General features: G+C 36.1%; 1 protein-coding gene across 2 annotated transcripts in view; it reads right to left on the bottom strand.

Annotated features, from left to right (window-relative positions):
• Nucleotides 1-2,180: 2,180 nt before the first annotated feature.
• Nucleotides 2,181-18,666, bottom strand: part of LOC145675476 (uncharacterized) — a 35,473-nt gene continuing 18,987 nt past the window's right edge. The window contains exons 5-6 of one of the 2 annotated variants that reach the window (XR_014129128.1): nt 16,734-17,207; nt 2,181-13,054 (exon numbers count right to left, since the gene is read on the bottom strand). Coding sequence is in view for 1 of the 2 variants with exons in the window: in XM_081745912.1 (XP_081602038.1) it covers nt 16,891-17,207 (317 nt within the window). In the remaining variant the exon portion in view is untranslated. Of the gene's footprint in view, nt 17,208-18,666 lie in introns of both variants that reach the window. The other variant, XM_081745912.1, reaches the window with a different exon arrangement.

Here is an 18,666-nt window from a genome sequence, read left to right as displayed (position 1 = left end):
TATAAATTCACACAAACATTGAGGAATGTAGTTTATATTTTTATTGGATACACAAAGTCTTGCAAACCTGTTACGTACTCTCGTTGTTTGATGGTTAGTAATAATTCTTTAAGTTTAGTCTATTTATGGTCTTACAATAGATGGGTCGACGTTTTATCTTCTATCACTATTTCCGACATCATCTGTTTTTCATAGGTTTCTAAGGCATGAACTACATATGAAAATTAACAATGGTTAATAGTTTTGCTTTCACTTTATAAGTATTATAATGACGGTGAGATTTACAATTTTTGTTTCAATTTCCGAAACAAGGAACTTTAATAAAAGAGCAAGTGAATCAAATATAAAGGAACGTATTAAAAAAAAAATAAATAAATAAATAAAATAAAATAAAACGAATGGTTACTCTTTCCTTACCGATCAAACGTAGTGTTTGAAACCAAAAACGTGACTTTTGGAACCTTGCACTTATGTTGACAGCGGAAGTAACAAAAAGTACTTGACTCATTTATTTATTTATTTTTTTTTTTTTTTTATAAACAATGATTTCTTAGAAATCAACATGGAGGGCTTTTCTTGAAGACTGAAAATAGTGTTTACATATTTCTCATTTTACGACTCTTCAGTCTAACAAGGTACGTGATCATAAGAATCTGTTCGATTCTACATGTTAGAAAAAAAACAATCCAGACAAAGACCTCAGAACCATTAGAGGTTGAAATATTGAATAATCTATATATATTAAAGGCTAAATACACTGATTCACCTATCAATAGATCTTCGAAACTATTTGGCGTACACGCATGAAATTTTGTATAAATATTCCCCGTGGGTCCTAGACTGTAAATAAGACATGGTTTTGCGAAATGCTGCCCCAATGAGGTGTAACACAAAAATTAAAATAATAATAATACAGTTTCGAACGAAATTAAGGTGTCTACTGCAGCTGACTTGGGTATTTCCAGTGTCCTGCTATAAAAATTTCTAGTATATTCAGGTGAACTGGGAAAAAATGGTGAGTGCCACATACGGCTGTATGCTGAGATATTTTAACAGCCTGTAAATTATGTTGGAAAAGTCAAGTTTTCTTCAATAGTCTAACAGAAAGAATATACAGAAACTAGAAGATTAAAATCGAAGAAGAAAAAAGGAAAAAAAGTGTTTTCTGGGCGTTATTTCTCACAAAATACCTGTCATAATCTACACACAAAAATGTGTGTGTGTGTTGACCTTCACACATTCCTCACAGCTCACCACTCACATCTTTAATTTGATTCATCATATTACGGTCATTCTTTTTTTAAACATTCGTATTACGTTTGGCACAGAAAACACTGTTAAGGTAGAAGACCAGTTCTTATTGATGAATTTCCCACAGCCTGAATCATCCCTCTGGAAATATTTACATACGGAACGCCTCCCTGGGGCAGAAACAGCATTACACAAATCCTGGTGGGAAACAAAACTGTCTTTGTGCAAGTTTTCCATAAGACATTTCTATATTATACGCAGATCTTACGTTATAAACATCCATTTTCTTTCTCAACCTAGGTAGTTTTCCAGTGATTGGCCAGTTAGCCTTATCACCATCTTGAAGTGAATTTTTACATTTCTCCAGTATTACACAATAATTTCCAATATTTCAAATATCTGTATACACCCTACCTTAGCTCCAATTTTCCTACAATGTTCCACTGCTCATTAAGTGATGTTCAATTCAGAATACCTACTGAAGACATTATTCAAGTAAATAAATTAAATTCATTGCAAAACAGAAAGAATATTGTTCTGACATGATTAATGGAATTATTACACAAATAATACAATACATAATCTTTTTTGTAGCTATTTCTAAACTATATTTTACAGTGATTTTCTTAGGAAAAGTACAATTCATGCGCCTGGTTATTATTATTTAAAAAATGTATCAGGTATCACCACAGTTTCTTCATAAATGGCACCTATGAACATTCACATCACCTTCTTTAAACTTTGGTGCTCAAAAACGAGCAAAATTCCGTAGCTAACAATAAATTGAATGTAGAGTTTTACATGCATATGCTTACATGAAGCTTCTGATTCAAATGACACCAAGAAATACGATCCATGAGTGATTGAACGTTATAAGAATCATCTTGAATAGTGTACAAAATATTCTGAATAATTTTCCATTTAGAAAAAAAAAAAAAAAAAAAAAAAAAGACGTAAAATTTATTATAAATTATATTATTTAGAAAAACATATTCTTTTTGTTTGTTTTAATTATACATATTCCGATACACCGTAACATATATTTAGAAATGACATCTTCACTACGGAAATATAGATACAAAGGTAAAGGCACACATTCAAAGAGGTATATAACGGACAGTGCACAATTATGAAACTGTTTGTACAAATAGTATACTGTAGGGTACAAGTTATTCAAATTACGAGTAATATGAACCTTATTCTGTTGCGCTTTATTCTCATGCGATCGTCATTTAGCAGTTAACCTAAATTCAGTTACGGTTTCAGACGATCTGCTGACAGATTCAGAATTTCAAACATCTTTTCACTTAGTTTAAATTCTGATTCCTAAAAAATTCTTGCATTGCCAAGCATCCGGCTCTTTCTTGGAGCAGTGACGACGATAGAGGGAAACAAGGATTCCCCGTTGGGTACGCATGCCCCCTTTCCTTATAATAATAAACAGCTGCCCCCCCAAATAAAAGTCTTGTGTCCATCCACTTGTCCCCTTTTCCTCGTTCAGAAACGAAAAAGTGGTGTCGTCCCTGATCTAAAGGCTTGTTCACGGAGGATAAAAATAGAAATAAATCGAATAAAATTAAGGAAATATAAAGGCAGGAATCAATAAGGTGTTACTGAACTGCTCTGCCTCAGAATTCATTTCCTTATATATCAATTTTACTCCTATTCCTATCCACCGTGAACAAAGAACCAGGAGCTGAAAGTGCAAGAATTTTCAGGTATTAGAGTTGCATGTATGCGAAACATCAATTATTAATGTTTAACATCACTTGTAAATGTCTTTAGAAAGAAATAGTTTACATTTATGTTCTCATGAACTTTGCACCACACACTCACACACACACACAGCAGTTTCTTTTTACTTGGACACAATTTTTTTTATATTATCAACTTAACAGTTTTACTACACCCTGATTTCAGTTGGAATATAATATACAATAAAATTACCAATGTGGCAAACTATGCAAAGTAAAATAATATTCTATGGATCGCAAGCAATTTACATCTATTATAGTATGCAATAGTTACAACATAGTAAGTTGAATCTTTCTGACTACTGTATTCAGTGACTTATAGTACATGGAAAACTTACTTCATGATAGTTAACAATATCTATTACTACTAACGAAACTACTTTGCCAGAAAACTAACGTATCAACTAACCAATTACAGTAGTAGGTCATACTTTAAATAAATTAATTAACCTTTCGGTGTTTCATTTACGAGTATGTGTTTTATATATTTTAATTGGCGTTTCAAAGGCAATTGTCTGTCTTTATCAGAGTTGCCTCTGACGATGATGATAGTCCGTGTGTTTGAAACGTGAATAACCGAAACATGGATGGAATACCAAATGTTTATTTAATTGTGGATCTCCATGAAAATTATGTACGAGATATATATAATTATTATTATTATTATTTAAAAAAGTTACGAAAAATTAATGAAATCAGTCCATCATTTTATTAATAAGTTTTTGACTGCTGTTGCGGACATTTTCACTGGCAACATTACCAATGTATGATGGGAAGGACATTTCGGAGGGAAGACATTACAACGCTGATACGAACCTTAGTTCCAGTATTACCAGGTAGGATTAAAGTAGAATCCCACTCAGACTCATTGATATGGGAAATAACTAAGGTTCAAAATTCTGTAAAATTAAATTGCCGTCACGCTCACAAATTGCCTATGATAGATGCCTAGCTAACTGGCATAGTGCCTAGCGGTAAAATACCGGCTAACTGGCAACCTTAGGTATAACACAGAAAATTATTGTGGAGGGGACATGTCCCACCCGTTCTTATTCTGAAGATGGCGATGCGATGGAGTACATAGTTCGATTACAGACTAAATGACCGGAACCATCGGATTTGATAGAAAAACAACGCCACTGCTACTGCACTTCATCTACTTTTAAACTGATTTATCCACACAACAACTTAAGAGTTGTGATTTCCGCTATTGAGAAATATAAAAATTGGGAGAAAAGTTCAACATATACGCAGAGTAAATGCTGGTTTGTTGTTGTTTCTTGAAGTTTAGCATTTTTTCTGCATGAAGGCCATATGAGACATGAACATACAGTTTAAGGTGGAATCCGAGCCACTGTAATGCGCTGAAACTTTAACACACTGCCACCGGAATCGAATTCGAAGACTCCGTGCATCAAAAACCAGGCGCGCACGTCAACTAAACTAAAAACTAAATAAAGAAGGAGAACGGCATGTACTTATCACGAACTAATGCATTTGAATGTAATGCAAAACTTGCCGTTAAAGAATACAAGTGGGTGAAGATTAACCGTACTGCAAGATGTCAAAGAACTCAACAGAGAAAAATTTTGGTGACATATTTTTAAGCTTGAAGGGAATAATTCACACGTCGAGTTTCTACCGTATCGCAGGATAATCTAAGATGATTATTACTCCCATTTATTAATGAGAGTACAGCAAATGTTGAGCACAAAAGGAATAAAAGAGGGATCATTTGTTCCTTCACGACAATTCCACACAAGCCTCAGAGTCATCGAGACTACAACACAGCTTGCGGGACGTGCTACCACAATCCCTGATTTAGCTGCTACAAATATTTTTATCTATTATCAAAGTTTGAAACACGATCTGGAGGTATGGTATTTGGACAATATTGCTACCATCATTATAGCTGTTCGAAACACAGCCTGAAAACCTTTTTTGAAGGGGAAATAACACAATTGCCACGACGCTGAGAACAATGAATTGCGGCGCACGAGAGATTACTTCGAATAATGACAGGTTCTGCACTTGCATACCTATTTTTCTTTTTCCTTTTCTTTTTAATCTTTCTACTACCCCGGATCATATTTGAATGTACTTGTATCTGTGCACCACTACACTATAAATAAGCATTTGCTTTGTGGTAAAGTGGTTTTCGCACTATCATACTGTTTCACATCACAAAAAACGCAGAAACGCCTTGCTTGAATGTGGGACACGACTGAGTACATACAGATTCACTGTACTTGTAACTGGCTAAGGGACGACCACTTCTTGCCAACCGTGTCTATCAGTATTTTTAGCGTCCAGTAGAATTTCTTTTCTATTAATTTGCGACCAAACAAGAGTTGTAAAAACACGTCTTAAAATAACAGTATACATTAAAAAAAATAGCAATTTGCTCCTTACAATCTAATTTGGCACATTAGGGGTTAAACTTATGAAAGAAGTCCCTGGTTCAATCTCAGGGAATGTCAGTTTATAGTAGACATGAACATGTTTTGAGTTTCTCTTGGAGTTCTCCCATTTCTTCTTACAAAATTTTCCCCTTAATTATTTACATTTATTTTATCATTCGTCTGTAGATCATAACCATTGAACGTTTAATTTCAGCTTTCATTTTGTAAGAAGCTGATAGGTGAGTACAGCATTTTCTTTCTTTCTTTTTTTTTTTTTTTTTTCAGTTCAAAAATTAGCTGCGGAATCCATCATAATTAATGCAATAAGAGCTGGGTCAGAAATTGACTACAAAACCTACAATTTACTTAATTAGAAACCGAAGACGATTCTATTGATAGCTGCCAGTAGACAAAGCTAAATATGTAATTAAAAAAAAAAAACTTATCTTACCTAGAAAGATTTAAAATAAACATACTAAAAGCTGCTTAAATTACAGTAACTTCTGAAAAATGTCACGAGGCCAGGACAGCAGAAACAACAATTGCGATGGAATGTTGCCGGATCACTCCGTTTAGTGACTGACAACAGATACAAGAAAAACGTCAAGTTGACTTATGTAGTCACACTCCATTATAACTCTTCTCTTGTCTATTGTCCTGGCATTGTTATAACTCTCTATAAGTCACTAAATAATTTTAGCCACTTCTATTTTGCCTGTTTCCTTTAATACTATTCCATGTACAGAAACGAAATGTAAGGTTTGCATTATTCACAGTTTGACAAAAATTCTTTCCGTTCGATGAAATTAGTTTCGCAAGTAGCTTCCGAATGGAAGGACAATTTGAATACAGTGTTCAGTAAATTAAAAAGAATATAATTTTCTGTACGTTCAAGCCATACCACCGTCGTAAGTTGCAGCCATATCACCGTTATTCCCAAAGTAAATTGTACCAAGTGGAAAGAACTTTTCTCGCTGACTGTACAAATAGAATGTGGATACACACTTCAATGGTGAACTTTATAAAATTATCAATAACGTACATCAAATAAATATACTATTATTTGAATTTCATGAAACGAACTTCATTCGATATACAATACTTAAACTTTTATATTTAGAGGAATTTTTTTTTTTTTAAAAAAATACAATTTAATAATATAATAAAAACGTGTTATGACGTGTTACTGGAAAACCAAAACTATGTCAATTATTTCAAAAGTACGGAAAGAGAACAAAATAGCACGGGAAGTTTCGCCGCTGGACTCACACAGACTCGAATTTCTCTTGCCCCCCCCTCCCTCCCCACTTCACGTACGATTGATTTATCAAATGTTATATGTTTATTTGTACTTAATACACACGAAATGAAATGACAAAAAAATCTTTGAGTTTTACGTCCCACGGTTATGCCGGTTAGGCTAAAGGAGACGGTGATGATGAGTAATGAATGAAATGGTGGAATGAAGAAAGTGGGAGGAAACGGGAGAACCCTGAGAAAACCCACGCACACGGTGTTTGTCCACCACAAAGTTCACTTGGATATTTCTAGTCTGCGGATTTGAGGAATACAGCGCCAAACACAAAAAGAATCTGGTCATGTCACTTGATAATTCGGTCAAGTTAAGCTAGGGAGGGCGAAAGGCGAGTCAATAAATAGTGTGATACTTTGAGTGGATCCACATAATACTAACAAAGGACCCTGAGTGGATCGGCATAATACTAACAAAGGACCTGTTCCACTCTCTACGGACTCGGGTAAAGCAACTGCTCAGCAAATGGACGAAAGAAATTCGAGTTCCGTCAATCTATATTTAAGATTTTTCTTTGTTACTGCATCGTTAAACTTTGTTATATCAGCTAACTGACGCTATAGGAAAACATATCACATAAATGAAAAGTAGGTACTCACCTTTGTATTCACAACAAAAATTACGTTTTTATATAATTTCGATTCTCTCTGAAGTCTCGCTAGTAATATTCATCTTAGTTGTATTTGGTTATTTAAACATTATCACCTTCCACAGAAATTCTCCTGGAAGATTTGAACGAAATCGGATCATCCGAAAAACAATTCAAGTTTTGGTATCACTTGTTGCTCCACGTTGCTCCTTCATTTATAGAATTCTGTAGACAAACGTTATAACTTTCCAATTATTAGTACCACTGTTTATATTTAGATAAAGTGGATACTTTCAAATATCTAGGATCAATATTAACAGACCAAAAACCATATCCACGAAGACAATAAATGTCGACTAAAAGCAGGGCATTCCTCTTATTATTCAGTTCAAAACCTTTCGTCGTCGCGAATTCTCTCGAGGAATTTGAAGCTTAAAATATATAAAACGATAATCATGCCTGTAGTCCTGTATGGTTGTGAAACATGGTCGCTTACTCTGAGGGAAGAACGTAGACTGAAAATATTTGAGAATAAGATCCTAAGACGAATATTCGGACCCAAGAGGAACGGGAATGATGAATGGCAGAAACTTCATAACGAGGAACTACATAATTTATACGGTTTACCAAACATTGTTGTCTAGAATTCTCAGGTGGGCAGGTCATGTAGCCAGAATGGAAGAAACTAGGAACGGTTTCAAAGTTTTAACTGGAAGTCCAATCGGTAGAGGTCTGCGCGGATACAAAATATCGCATCCGCATCCGTACCGCATCCGCAGCATCTCTATCCGCATCCTCACCCGCATCCGCAACATCTTTATCCGCACCCGCATCCGTATCCGCAGATAATGAGGTAGCAAATATATACAACTTATAATACTCTATAATACACGTAGTTTTCTGAATCAAGCGAAACAATATATTATATCAGTTTCCTCGTGATCAAATACCAACTACGATAAATAAAATGCAATATAAACCGTGCAGATACAAATTAGAAATTAATGAACGATTTATGTACTTACCCAAGATCTTCAAATGCAGATATCGGACCAAAATAATGCCACGTAGGTAATATCCCCTCAATCGACTAATTTTAGAGCGCGTCACTAAGTCTTTAAACTTCATCATTACTCATAAAAAAGGGGGCATTTGTTCTAAACACAAAGGCGAAATAGAAATAATTGTTATTAATAAATAAAAATTAATCACAGGACCGCAAACACATCCACATATCCCGAACTGACACTAGCACCAGTAACTGCACTAAATTTAAAAATAATTAAGTGACGAAACTAACAACGCAATACAATGCATGCTTTCACGACCAAGCTCATTCGTGGCTAAGCGGTTAGCGTACGCGCCTTTGGCGTGGGAGACCCGGGTTTAATTCTCGGCGGGAGCTCATGTGGTTCGGATTCTACGTTAATCAGTAGGTCCACGTCTCATATAACCTCGCTGCTGAACGGGACGTTAAACTCAAAATCAACTCAAGCTTTCACGATCACGCTTTTACTGAAACTAGGAGTGAAAATAACTTCGAATACAAATAGGTAGAGGTCTGCGCGGATACAAAATATCGCATCCGCATCCGTACCGCATCCGCAGCATCTCTATCCGCATCCTCACCCGCATCCGCAACATCTTTATCCGCACCCGCATCCGTATCCGCAGATAATGAGGTAGCAAATATATACAACTTATAATACTCTATAATACACGTAGTTTTCTGAATCAAGCGAAACAATATATTATATCAGTTTCCTCGTAATCAAATACCAACTACGATAAATAAAATGCAATATAAACCGTGCAGATACAAATTAGAAATTAATGAACGATTTATGTACTTACCCAAGATCTTCAAATGCAGATATCGGACCAAAATAATGCCACGTAGGTAATATCCCCTCAATCGACTAATTTTAGAGCGCGTCACTAAGTCTTTAAACTTCATCATTACTCATAAAAAAGGGGGCATTTGTTCTAAACACAAAGGCGAAATAGAAATAATTGTTATTAATAAATAAAAATTAATCACAGGACCGCAAACACATCCACATATCCCGAACTGACACTAGCACCAGTAACTGCACTAAATTTAAAAATAATTAAGTGACGAAACTAACAACGCAATACAATGCATGCTTTCACGACCAAGCTCATTCGTGGCTAAGCGGTTAGCGTACGCGCCTTTGGCGTGGGAGACCCGGGTTTAATTCTCGGCGGGAGCTCATGTGGTTCGGATTCTACGTTAATCAGTAGGTCCACGTCTCATATAACCTCGCTGCTGAACGGGACGTTAAACTCAAAATCAACTCAAGCTTTCACGATCACGCTTTTACTGAAACTAGGAGTGAAAATAACTTCGAATACAAATAGGAATAAAGACCCTACCGTTAATTTTGGGAAGAAGCAATAGAGGTAGTTTAGAATTTACTGCTTTTCTTTGCAGCCCCCACTCATTGTTGGACACATTTAGGGTAGGAGAAACAACGCATTGGTTGTTCTTTCTTTCTTTAGCAGAGGCCCAAAACATACATACATATACACATACACACAAGAAGAAAGAGAGAGAGAAACAATTGCTGTTATAAAACTCCAATCCCTCGGAATGTTCATTGAGCTAAGTGGCACCTCTCCGAAGAGAGAAATCTGTGGGGTCGCAAATGTGCATTCAGTATCTGCTGTACTTCAAAGGAAACAGTGAAGAAGGTTTTTCTTTCTTTTTTTAAGAGAGAGGGAGAGAGAAAGATGAGCGTGTGTTGTGATTTGTTTACTATTTCGGTAACCTACACGCTTCTCCAGTTTGTCACAAAAGGTAAAGATAATTCTGCTGACCAGTTTTCAGTTTATGGAAGGGGATGCGGTGTTTCAAATTAGGGTATTGGTTCCTGACCTCTCAGGCTAGAAGAACTTTATTTGAAGACATTTCTTCCTCTTCAAGGCGAATGGTCTGAAAATTTTCAGCTTTATCAGAGGGGCTTTGGCGGCAATTACTTTTCTTTTTTTACAGCAAATAGTGGTACTTGAGGAGTAGCGATGGGGCCTGTCGTTTCTTTCTGTTTAGGTCAGAGATGTCATTCACCTACAAAACGGCTGCTAAAAATATTGAAAACAGCACTAAAAGGACAACTCTCTCGTGTCATTTTTTGTCCTCTTGCTGTCACTGAGTCACAAACTTCAAACACACTTGTATTTTGATTTTAGTATTTTTCAACTGGTTTCAAAACGAACGTTTCTAGTGCTCTTTCCACCATTATCAGAAAATTCACAGCATTTTTTTAGGTAGAAAAATGTAGGAAACATTATCCGCAACTTTATCCGCTATCCGCACAGAAAAGAGATATATATCCGCAAATACCCATTTTGATGCGGATATCCGCGGATATATCCGCGGATATCCGCATCCGCGCAGACCTCTACCAATCGGAAAATGACCATTAGGAAGACCTAGGCGCAGATGGAAAGACAATATCAAGATGGATCTCGCAGAAATAGGAAGACAAAGTAGAAACTGGATCCAGTTGGCTAAGGATGGAAGTCAATGGAGAGCTTTTGTGAACGCAGCATTGAACCTCCGGGTTCCATAGACCATAGAGTTAGTTAGTTTATATTTAGAGCACATCTATGTATATGATAGAAAAAATATATAATCGTATCACTTACATAGGAATGTTCTAAATATAAACAATGGCACTAAGCAACAAGTGATACCTTAACTTGAATTTTTTTTTTTTTTTTTGATGATCCTGTTCTTTCGAATCTTTCATGAAAATCTCTATCGAAGACAACTATGCAAAGGAAACATTACTAAAGACGGTTTCAGAGGGAACTGAAATTAGATAAAAATTACATTTTTCTTCTCGAATACAGAGGCGAACACCTACTTTTTACTTTTGTTATATCAGGATGGTTCCAAGTACGTCGCGTAATAATCTGTCATAAAATCAGTGATATTCTACGCGTGGCAGTGTCTTAATACGCATCAGACCAAGATCTGGACGGTCAATTATTTTGTCAGTTTTATCAGTTCTGTCAGTCATATTAAGGCGACAGAATGTTAAAACTTAGTTATTACGTTCGATGAAACATACAGGTATTCATCAGAAGTAAAATGTAAACTCAGAAGATTAAAACAACAATATAATGTCTGCACACGTCATAACAAGTATCTTCGCTTTAGTCTTGTTCTTACGAAACGGTCTCGCTGCCACTAAATTATTTTCACACTTGCATACATGTGACCATAGTTACAGTATTTGCATGATTGAAACAACATTGTATAAATTTTCATAAATACATATGTAAAACAATTAACATAATAAATACTTTTTTTTTACTCCCAGATTAACTACTGTAATACAAAGTAGACTGCCGTAATAAAATAATCACAAATTTATACTGGGTTCATAATTGTAAACTTATATTACTATTCATACTGGGTTCATAAACTCATACTGGTTAGTAATTGTATGAATTTAACAATTATATATTTAATCGAACTTATTTCCGTAGTATGCACTAGTACAGACGTGAATGAAAATAGTTATAGACCCAAAGAAATGTGTCGGACGTTCGAAAACGATTTATTAAGATTCTGATATGGAGCGTGGCGGTTTACGGATCAGAGACGTGGATATTGAGAAAAGCTGAAATATCCAAGCTAGAAGCATTTGAAATGTGGTGTTGGCGCACAATGCTACGCATAACATGGACCGAAAGGAAAAGGAATGAAGTACTAAAAGAAGGTAATGAAGGACGACAGATCATGAAGATAATAGTAAAAAGAAGAAACAGCATTGTTGGCCATCTTATTTGGCACTCCGATTGGATCACCGTGCTGATAGAGGGAAAGGCAGGAAGAAAACCAGGAAGAGGAAGACCAAGGATAGAATATCTAGATGCAATTAACAAAGAAAATGCCTTATCAAAGTATAAAACAGTTCTCCAAAGGGAAAGAAAAATTTTAAAATTTCCATGTTGCCCACCAACCTACGGTTGAGGTGAAAATGATGATGATGAAAACATCATTTAGCATAGGAAATATTCAATTAATGTTCTCTTATAACACATATTTCTTTATCAAGGAAAAACAAAGAAAAATGGGTAAAGAAAAAATGACATAAAGGAGTTTCAAAAACTAACTCCACTATCAAATATACAAAACAGAAAGCCAATTTTTAAAAGTAATCAATCTACATAAAATCAACAGACAAAAATTACTTTTACTTTCTATAAAACAAAACTTATTTTAATTTCTATTTCATTCACAAATTATTCGTTTGAAGAAAAATCACGCTGCTATGTATTTTAGTATTTACATTTAGTATGGACTATACACATATGAACTGTTACCACCAAAAAAAAAGTACAAAAAAACACACACACACACACATACATTACACATGTATATTAAACACTATACAAGTGGAAAACAATACAAGCATGCTTTCTTTCACAGCACACTGTTAATTCGTACATATTTGTAAATATTTAGACATTAAGAAGCTCATTTAGATCAAAAGATGAGAATACTTTTAATTACGGAGATTGAAGATGAAACAAATGCCTCAAATTTCACATATAAAAAAATCTGATAATTCATACACACAAACGCGCATATTGTGTATGTACACATACTGTACACACACAATATAATGGATACGAGATAACTGTTCATCTGAAAAAGAACTTGTTGCAGTGATATTTTGAGCAAGTTTTAGACGTTTTGTTCATCTCTTCCCTAAAAAGGAAGAAAAAAAAAATCAAACATTTAACGACAGAGGAAGTACTTCGACATATTTTCACTTTCCTACTAAGTACTACACAAATGGCTGACAGTGGTTGGTTTCTGTTGTCTTGCTTTGGGTGAAGTAAAAATCTCACCTATTACAACAGCTAGCAAAAATACACACTTATTCTATCAATAAATTTTAATACAAACTGACCAATTTTGGGTAAAGGTTTCGGTAACTTACAGAGAATCAGAAAATAATTTCTATTCATCAAAAGTGCATTTAAAACGACACAAAATGAATAAATTACAAACTACTATTTTTCTTTTTTCTCTGCGATGTTCCGTACTAGTTAAGCAAACACAAACAGTCGGATTTTTGCTTCTTTCCCTTCACCATTTATCAAGCAGTTATGAAATGTGTACACTAGAACACTACAAAATATAACCAGCTCTCGACTACATTGTGTTGTACTTCTTTTGTTGTTGACAGCGACTGTAAAAGTATCAATAATGATATTACAGCTTTTGTTCATGTAAATCATGCATTTTCTTGTCTAATTAAAGATTATTTGCGCTAATCTCTTCGTGAAGACTTTTAAATCAATGTTATAGGTATTTCGCAACGACTGCAGCCTGTTTTACTACGACCCTCGTCCTGTAATACTTGTGTACAACTATAATTCAACTATTTATTTATTTCAATTTTATTTACAGGATGGCGCATAGTTATGTATAAGATGTTTGACTGACTATAGTATTTGTAATTTTACACAAAAAGTTGCGATATAGCAACATTGTGTAGCTTGCAAGTAGGAATAACCTGTCATGGCAGTAAGCTGGAACACTGCTACACTATGCCATACCAGTGCAAGGATGGCTGAACGGAACATTCCGGATTCACTGGATCGGTCGACCTGGGTCTATGGAATAGCCAGCTTGATCTCCCGATTTGAAACCACCTGACTTTTTCTTATCGGGTGTTTTAAAGAACAAAGTATATAAATACTACATACGCAATTTGGCCGAACCACGGGAAGCTATCACAGAACTACGGAGGATACCAGTAGGGGTCTGTCAAGCTGTTGTAACAATGCTGCTCTTCGTCTCCAGACATATATAGATTTGGCTGGTGCACTGGTAAACCATGCCATGGAGAACAGAGATTAAAATTTTTGTATGAAAAGATGTGTGAGTAATGTGTTTATGTTCAAGTTATGTTGCTAGTTTCTTCACCGCAGTCTTTGAAACACCCTATATATAATTATGGGCCACTCTGTATTATAAAATGACAATTATATGCGACAAAATTGAACGTAACAGCATCATTTTCACACATGCCTTTTACCAACTGCTCTATTTCCTAATTATTTTACGACTTGTAATAAACGTAACCCAACCTATAAATCTGTCCTCAAAACGCTGTCAGTGAAGCAAGGAAAAATTCGACTACTTATGTTTGTCTAATGGCTGTTTATTAATTACTTACGGAACTAAACTGACGCACGGTTACACTTGACTCACGTTTTTCATACGTCGACATATTTAATTACCGGAAATTTCGATTAAGTAGTTTTAATCTTCCTCAGCAGCGTTCTTCAAAATATCGACTGCTACTTTCAATCAAATCTCATTCCATCAACATATTTTTTTTGAGATATTTACTAGTATGTTTCAAATGTACTAAACCGCTAGTCTTAATGAAAACCAACAAAAAAACTTCAATGGATTGATCTGTAACGAACAGTGCATAGTCATAGTACCTTAATAATCGAAATTACAGAGGTTATTTCCGATTTATGGTGACGAAATTATACATCTTCCGTAGCACCACCAAGCGGAAAGAGAAGGAAGCTGCCAGTCGAGTGGGCACCTTGGACCATTGACTACGCGTGACACGTGTGGTAAGTGCATATCGGGACAAATGTCGCCGAAAATAAGTGCTTATTGGGAGGGCTACATAACTGCTCTTTCCGACGTGAACTACAGTTATAGTGCGATTATCAAACTATGCAAGGAGCATGGATTAACTGTGTCCAAAAATGGTATATGATGGGTGTTGAAAGGAGCAGGTAAGGCGAGGCGTGGGATGATTGCTGTGAGACAGAAACAGGCTAACCCCCAGCCTGCCACTAGCCACACACGAGTTACAATTAGGGAAATTGGGGCTCTGATCACCAGGAAGAATCCACACACACAGAAGAGTATCGCGAACCGGCTACAGACATCACCGAAGACAGTGCACACCATCATTCACTGCGATTTGAGGCTGGTAACGCGACGGAAGAAGCTTGTTCATAAGCTCTTGCCAAAATACATCCAGGAACGTCGCACGAACTGTCGAAAGCTGTATGAACGGTACTTGGCCGATGAAAAGTGGAAGTTTGTTGTAACAGAGGACGATACATATGTTTATCTGGATGACTGTCACAAGCCACGTGCAATTTTTTATTGGTCGACAGGTACGAGGGCCTTTCAAAAAATGTTTCACTGAATTCAAGGAAAGTTTTGGCACAGGTTTCATGATCATTGCTGGATACTCGTACCAAGGCAACATGACCATACAGCCAAAAATACGACAGTAAATTCGGAATATTATCAGGCTAACGTCCTAACACCCGTTTATCGCCATGACATTCCCCATCTCTACGGGAGGGACAAGATTGGTGTGTAGGTGCAGGCGTCAAATCACACATCTCGCTCAACGCGCCTCTTCTTCCAACAAACGGCAGTAGAAACTGGAATTCGTGCCATTCCATTCACAGACATTCCAGTTGGTTAAAAATTATTGATATTGAATTTCCTGTTTATATTTTTTACTTTTGATGATGAAGAATGCATTCATCAAATATTCTGATAATTAAATACATCGATGTATAAAAAGACGACTCAAGATATGATCTTTTAATAGGTTACGAAAATAGCAGAAACGAAGAGAAAGTTAACCGAATCCACTTCATACGCAAGACATCTATTTTTTTTTTAAGAACTTGTAATAACAGCGTACTTAAATTAGTTAGAGAGGTTACTGGCAAAAGACAATGTATCAGCTAGGTATGTACATTTGTTTCTGATAATTATATTCACCAACATCAAAACGCACGAGAAAAATCAAAGGAAGTTTCAAAAACAACGTCGTAATAAAATTACACTTGAAGGCCCTTCACATTCCCAACTTTCTTTACGCAATGCTCCATATCATTACAGCCATACGAAAAAAATACATAAATAAAACAATCCATTATTTCTAGGGCCTTATCATATATACAAAAAACAGTTTACGAACAGAAAAATGTATATTGCTTTAAATTATCGATATCATATTTATCTAAAGCGTTTGTAATGAAACGAAAGTCCATTTTAAACTAATTCGATTGAAAAGAAAATACCTGTTACACTTACAAAGAAGTAAGAATTTTTAAGATAATACATATATACACAAATATACATTATAAATAATCAAAATGTTATTCTTAGTCTTCAAAAAGTCTAGCAACTTAAGAATACTTAATGTAATATAGCTTGCACTTCACTTGGTCTACGTATGTAAAGAAAGTTCATTGTATAATTAATACAAATTAATAGCAACTAATTAAAATAACAACAGTAGCAATAATAAGCTTACTAAATGAATACAGAATTACATTAATTATTTTAATGTAAAAATGTCCATATGGTAATTACTTACGTATCACAGATCAAGAAGTTGGCATTAAATGTAAGCTCTGTCGTACACAACAGTCTTTGTATACCTCTCTTTTAAGTAAACTCGTCACAGAAACATATGAATCCACACACGTCAATTAAACGCGTAATGTAATACAAAACTCAAAAGGATACTGTTACTAAGTTTTTGCCACCATCTCTGGAAAGAGGGATTCATACGACGGCGGCAAATCCTCCAATGCGGGCGCGGTTGGCGATACTTCTTCACTGTTCGTCGATACTCTGTTTAAAGCAATAGGTGCCTGGGAACCGCCTTCTGCAGTTCTCGATCTCTGTTGACTTCTGGAGTCTTCTGGAATATCTGTTGATCGATCAGACCAACACAATTTCTTTTTTCTCCTTAAGAACGCAACGAACACCATCAACAAAGCAATGTTTGTCAAAATCACTACTGTTAAAATAATTTTCACTAAGGCACTTGTTCCTTCTTCCTCTTCTGTAAAGAAAGAAAATAATATGAGAATTAGGGTTAAGATTTTGGATGTGCACAATTTTTTTCTTGAGAGCAAAAAAGAGTTTTCACAAAACACCTAATGCATCAACTGCTGCATCCAAATGGGATTAGAGATTATTTACCAATACCTTTTCTGTCTTTTTTTTTTTTTGGGGGGGGGGGGGGAATGACCGTCCCTTTATGCTCTTAAACTGTCCCTAATTTCCTTTTTCTTAAGCTTTTACTGCTACTTCCTAAAGTTTTATTCCAACGATGTTAATCAAAAATTTTATTTCAGTTTACGGCCCAGTTCAAACCTCCTGACGTCTGTGGCGTGTCCTCATTTTCACAAAACCTAATGCATGTCATGAGACGTTCCTTAATATGACCTGCTTCGCCCGAAACTTGGGACAAGTATTATTTGCGTTCGAAAAAGTTTTTAATGCTACAGAGGTGGTTCAGTCTACATTTGGCCAATTTCGACTTACCTAGAAATTTAGAATAATCCATGGCACCAGGCCCGTAAGTACTCAAGTGTTTTCTTGGTTCCTAACAATAGCCCGAAAGCGTAATTTCAACTGTAATAGGCTTCTCTGAAGAACTGGAAGGGGAATCTTGTCCCATTCCCTTTACATAGCTTTCTAAAGTCCTTCCACAGTTGTCACACGCCGTTTTCCCAAAGCCCGCTTCAGCAATCCAAATCCACAATAGTCCATAGGACTTGCATCTGGAGATTTAACAGGTACCTCATTGAAAGGTATCACCTGTATACCACTTGCCTCCTCCATCTCCCTGTAGAATGCGAAGGACGATCGTGAGGTATGTGATGAGGCCTTGTCCATGTGAATGCGCACCAGATTGGCGTCATTTCCGTACATTGTTGGAATCTCATGCTCGTAGATCGGCCGTATGATCTGCTCCTGAAAATACTGCGAATTTATTTTGCAGTTCTTCGCCACGCTACGAATCTTCAGTTTACCTCAGTAACAGTAGCCATTAACGACAATGAAAACCCTTTTGGGAAGGATTCTTTACAGACACGGACCCACCTTCTGAAGTTCTTGGCGCCTTTCTTTCGGTACATGATGGCTCTCGGTTTGCCGCAGTCGGTAAGGTAAATCCATGCTTCATCGAGCGTTACGACGTACATCCACCTTTGTTTTGCCAGATGCCGTTCGTACAGCTTCCAACCATTACACTTTCGTTCCTTTTGGTGGGCATCCGTGAGGAGATGACCGCGAGCTTTCATGATTTTTTCCAGCTTGAGTTGATGGTGTAACGTCCGGCTCACAGTCCCCAAAGACAATCAAGACGATTAGCCATACACCTTTGTGTTGGCAGATTTTTTTGCATTGCCATTTTGCGAAGTTTCCTCTGCATGGTGGAGGTGGCCTTGGTGCATTCCCGCTTCCTAGGCAACTTCGTTGGTGATCCAAATGGTGGAGCTTCGTTGCCCATGTAC

This window comes from Thermobia domestica, chromosome 18, assembly GCF_964235325.1.
Source record: "Thermobia domestica chromosome 18, izTheDome1.hap1.1, whole genome shotgun sequence".
NCBI classification, from domain to species: Eukaryota; Metazoa; Arthropoda; class Insecta; order Zygentoma; family Lepismatidae; genus Thermobia; species Thermobia domestica.
This window is presented reverse-complemented; position numbering and strand designations above follow the sequence as displayed.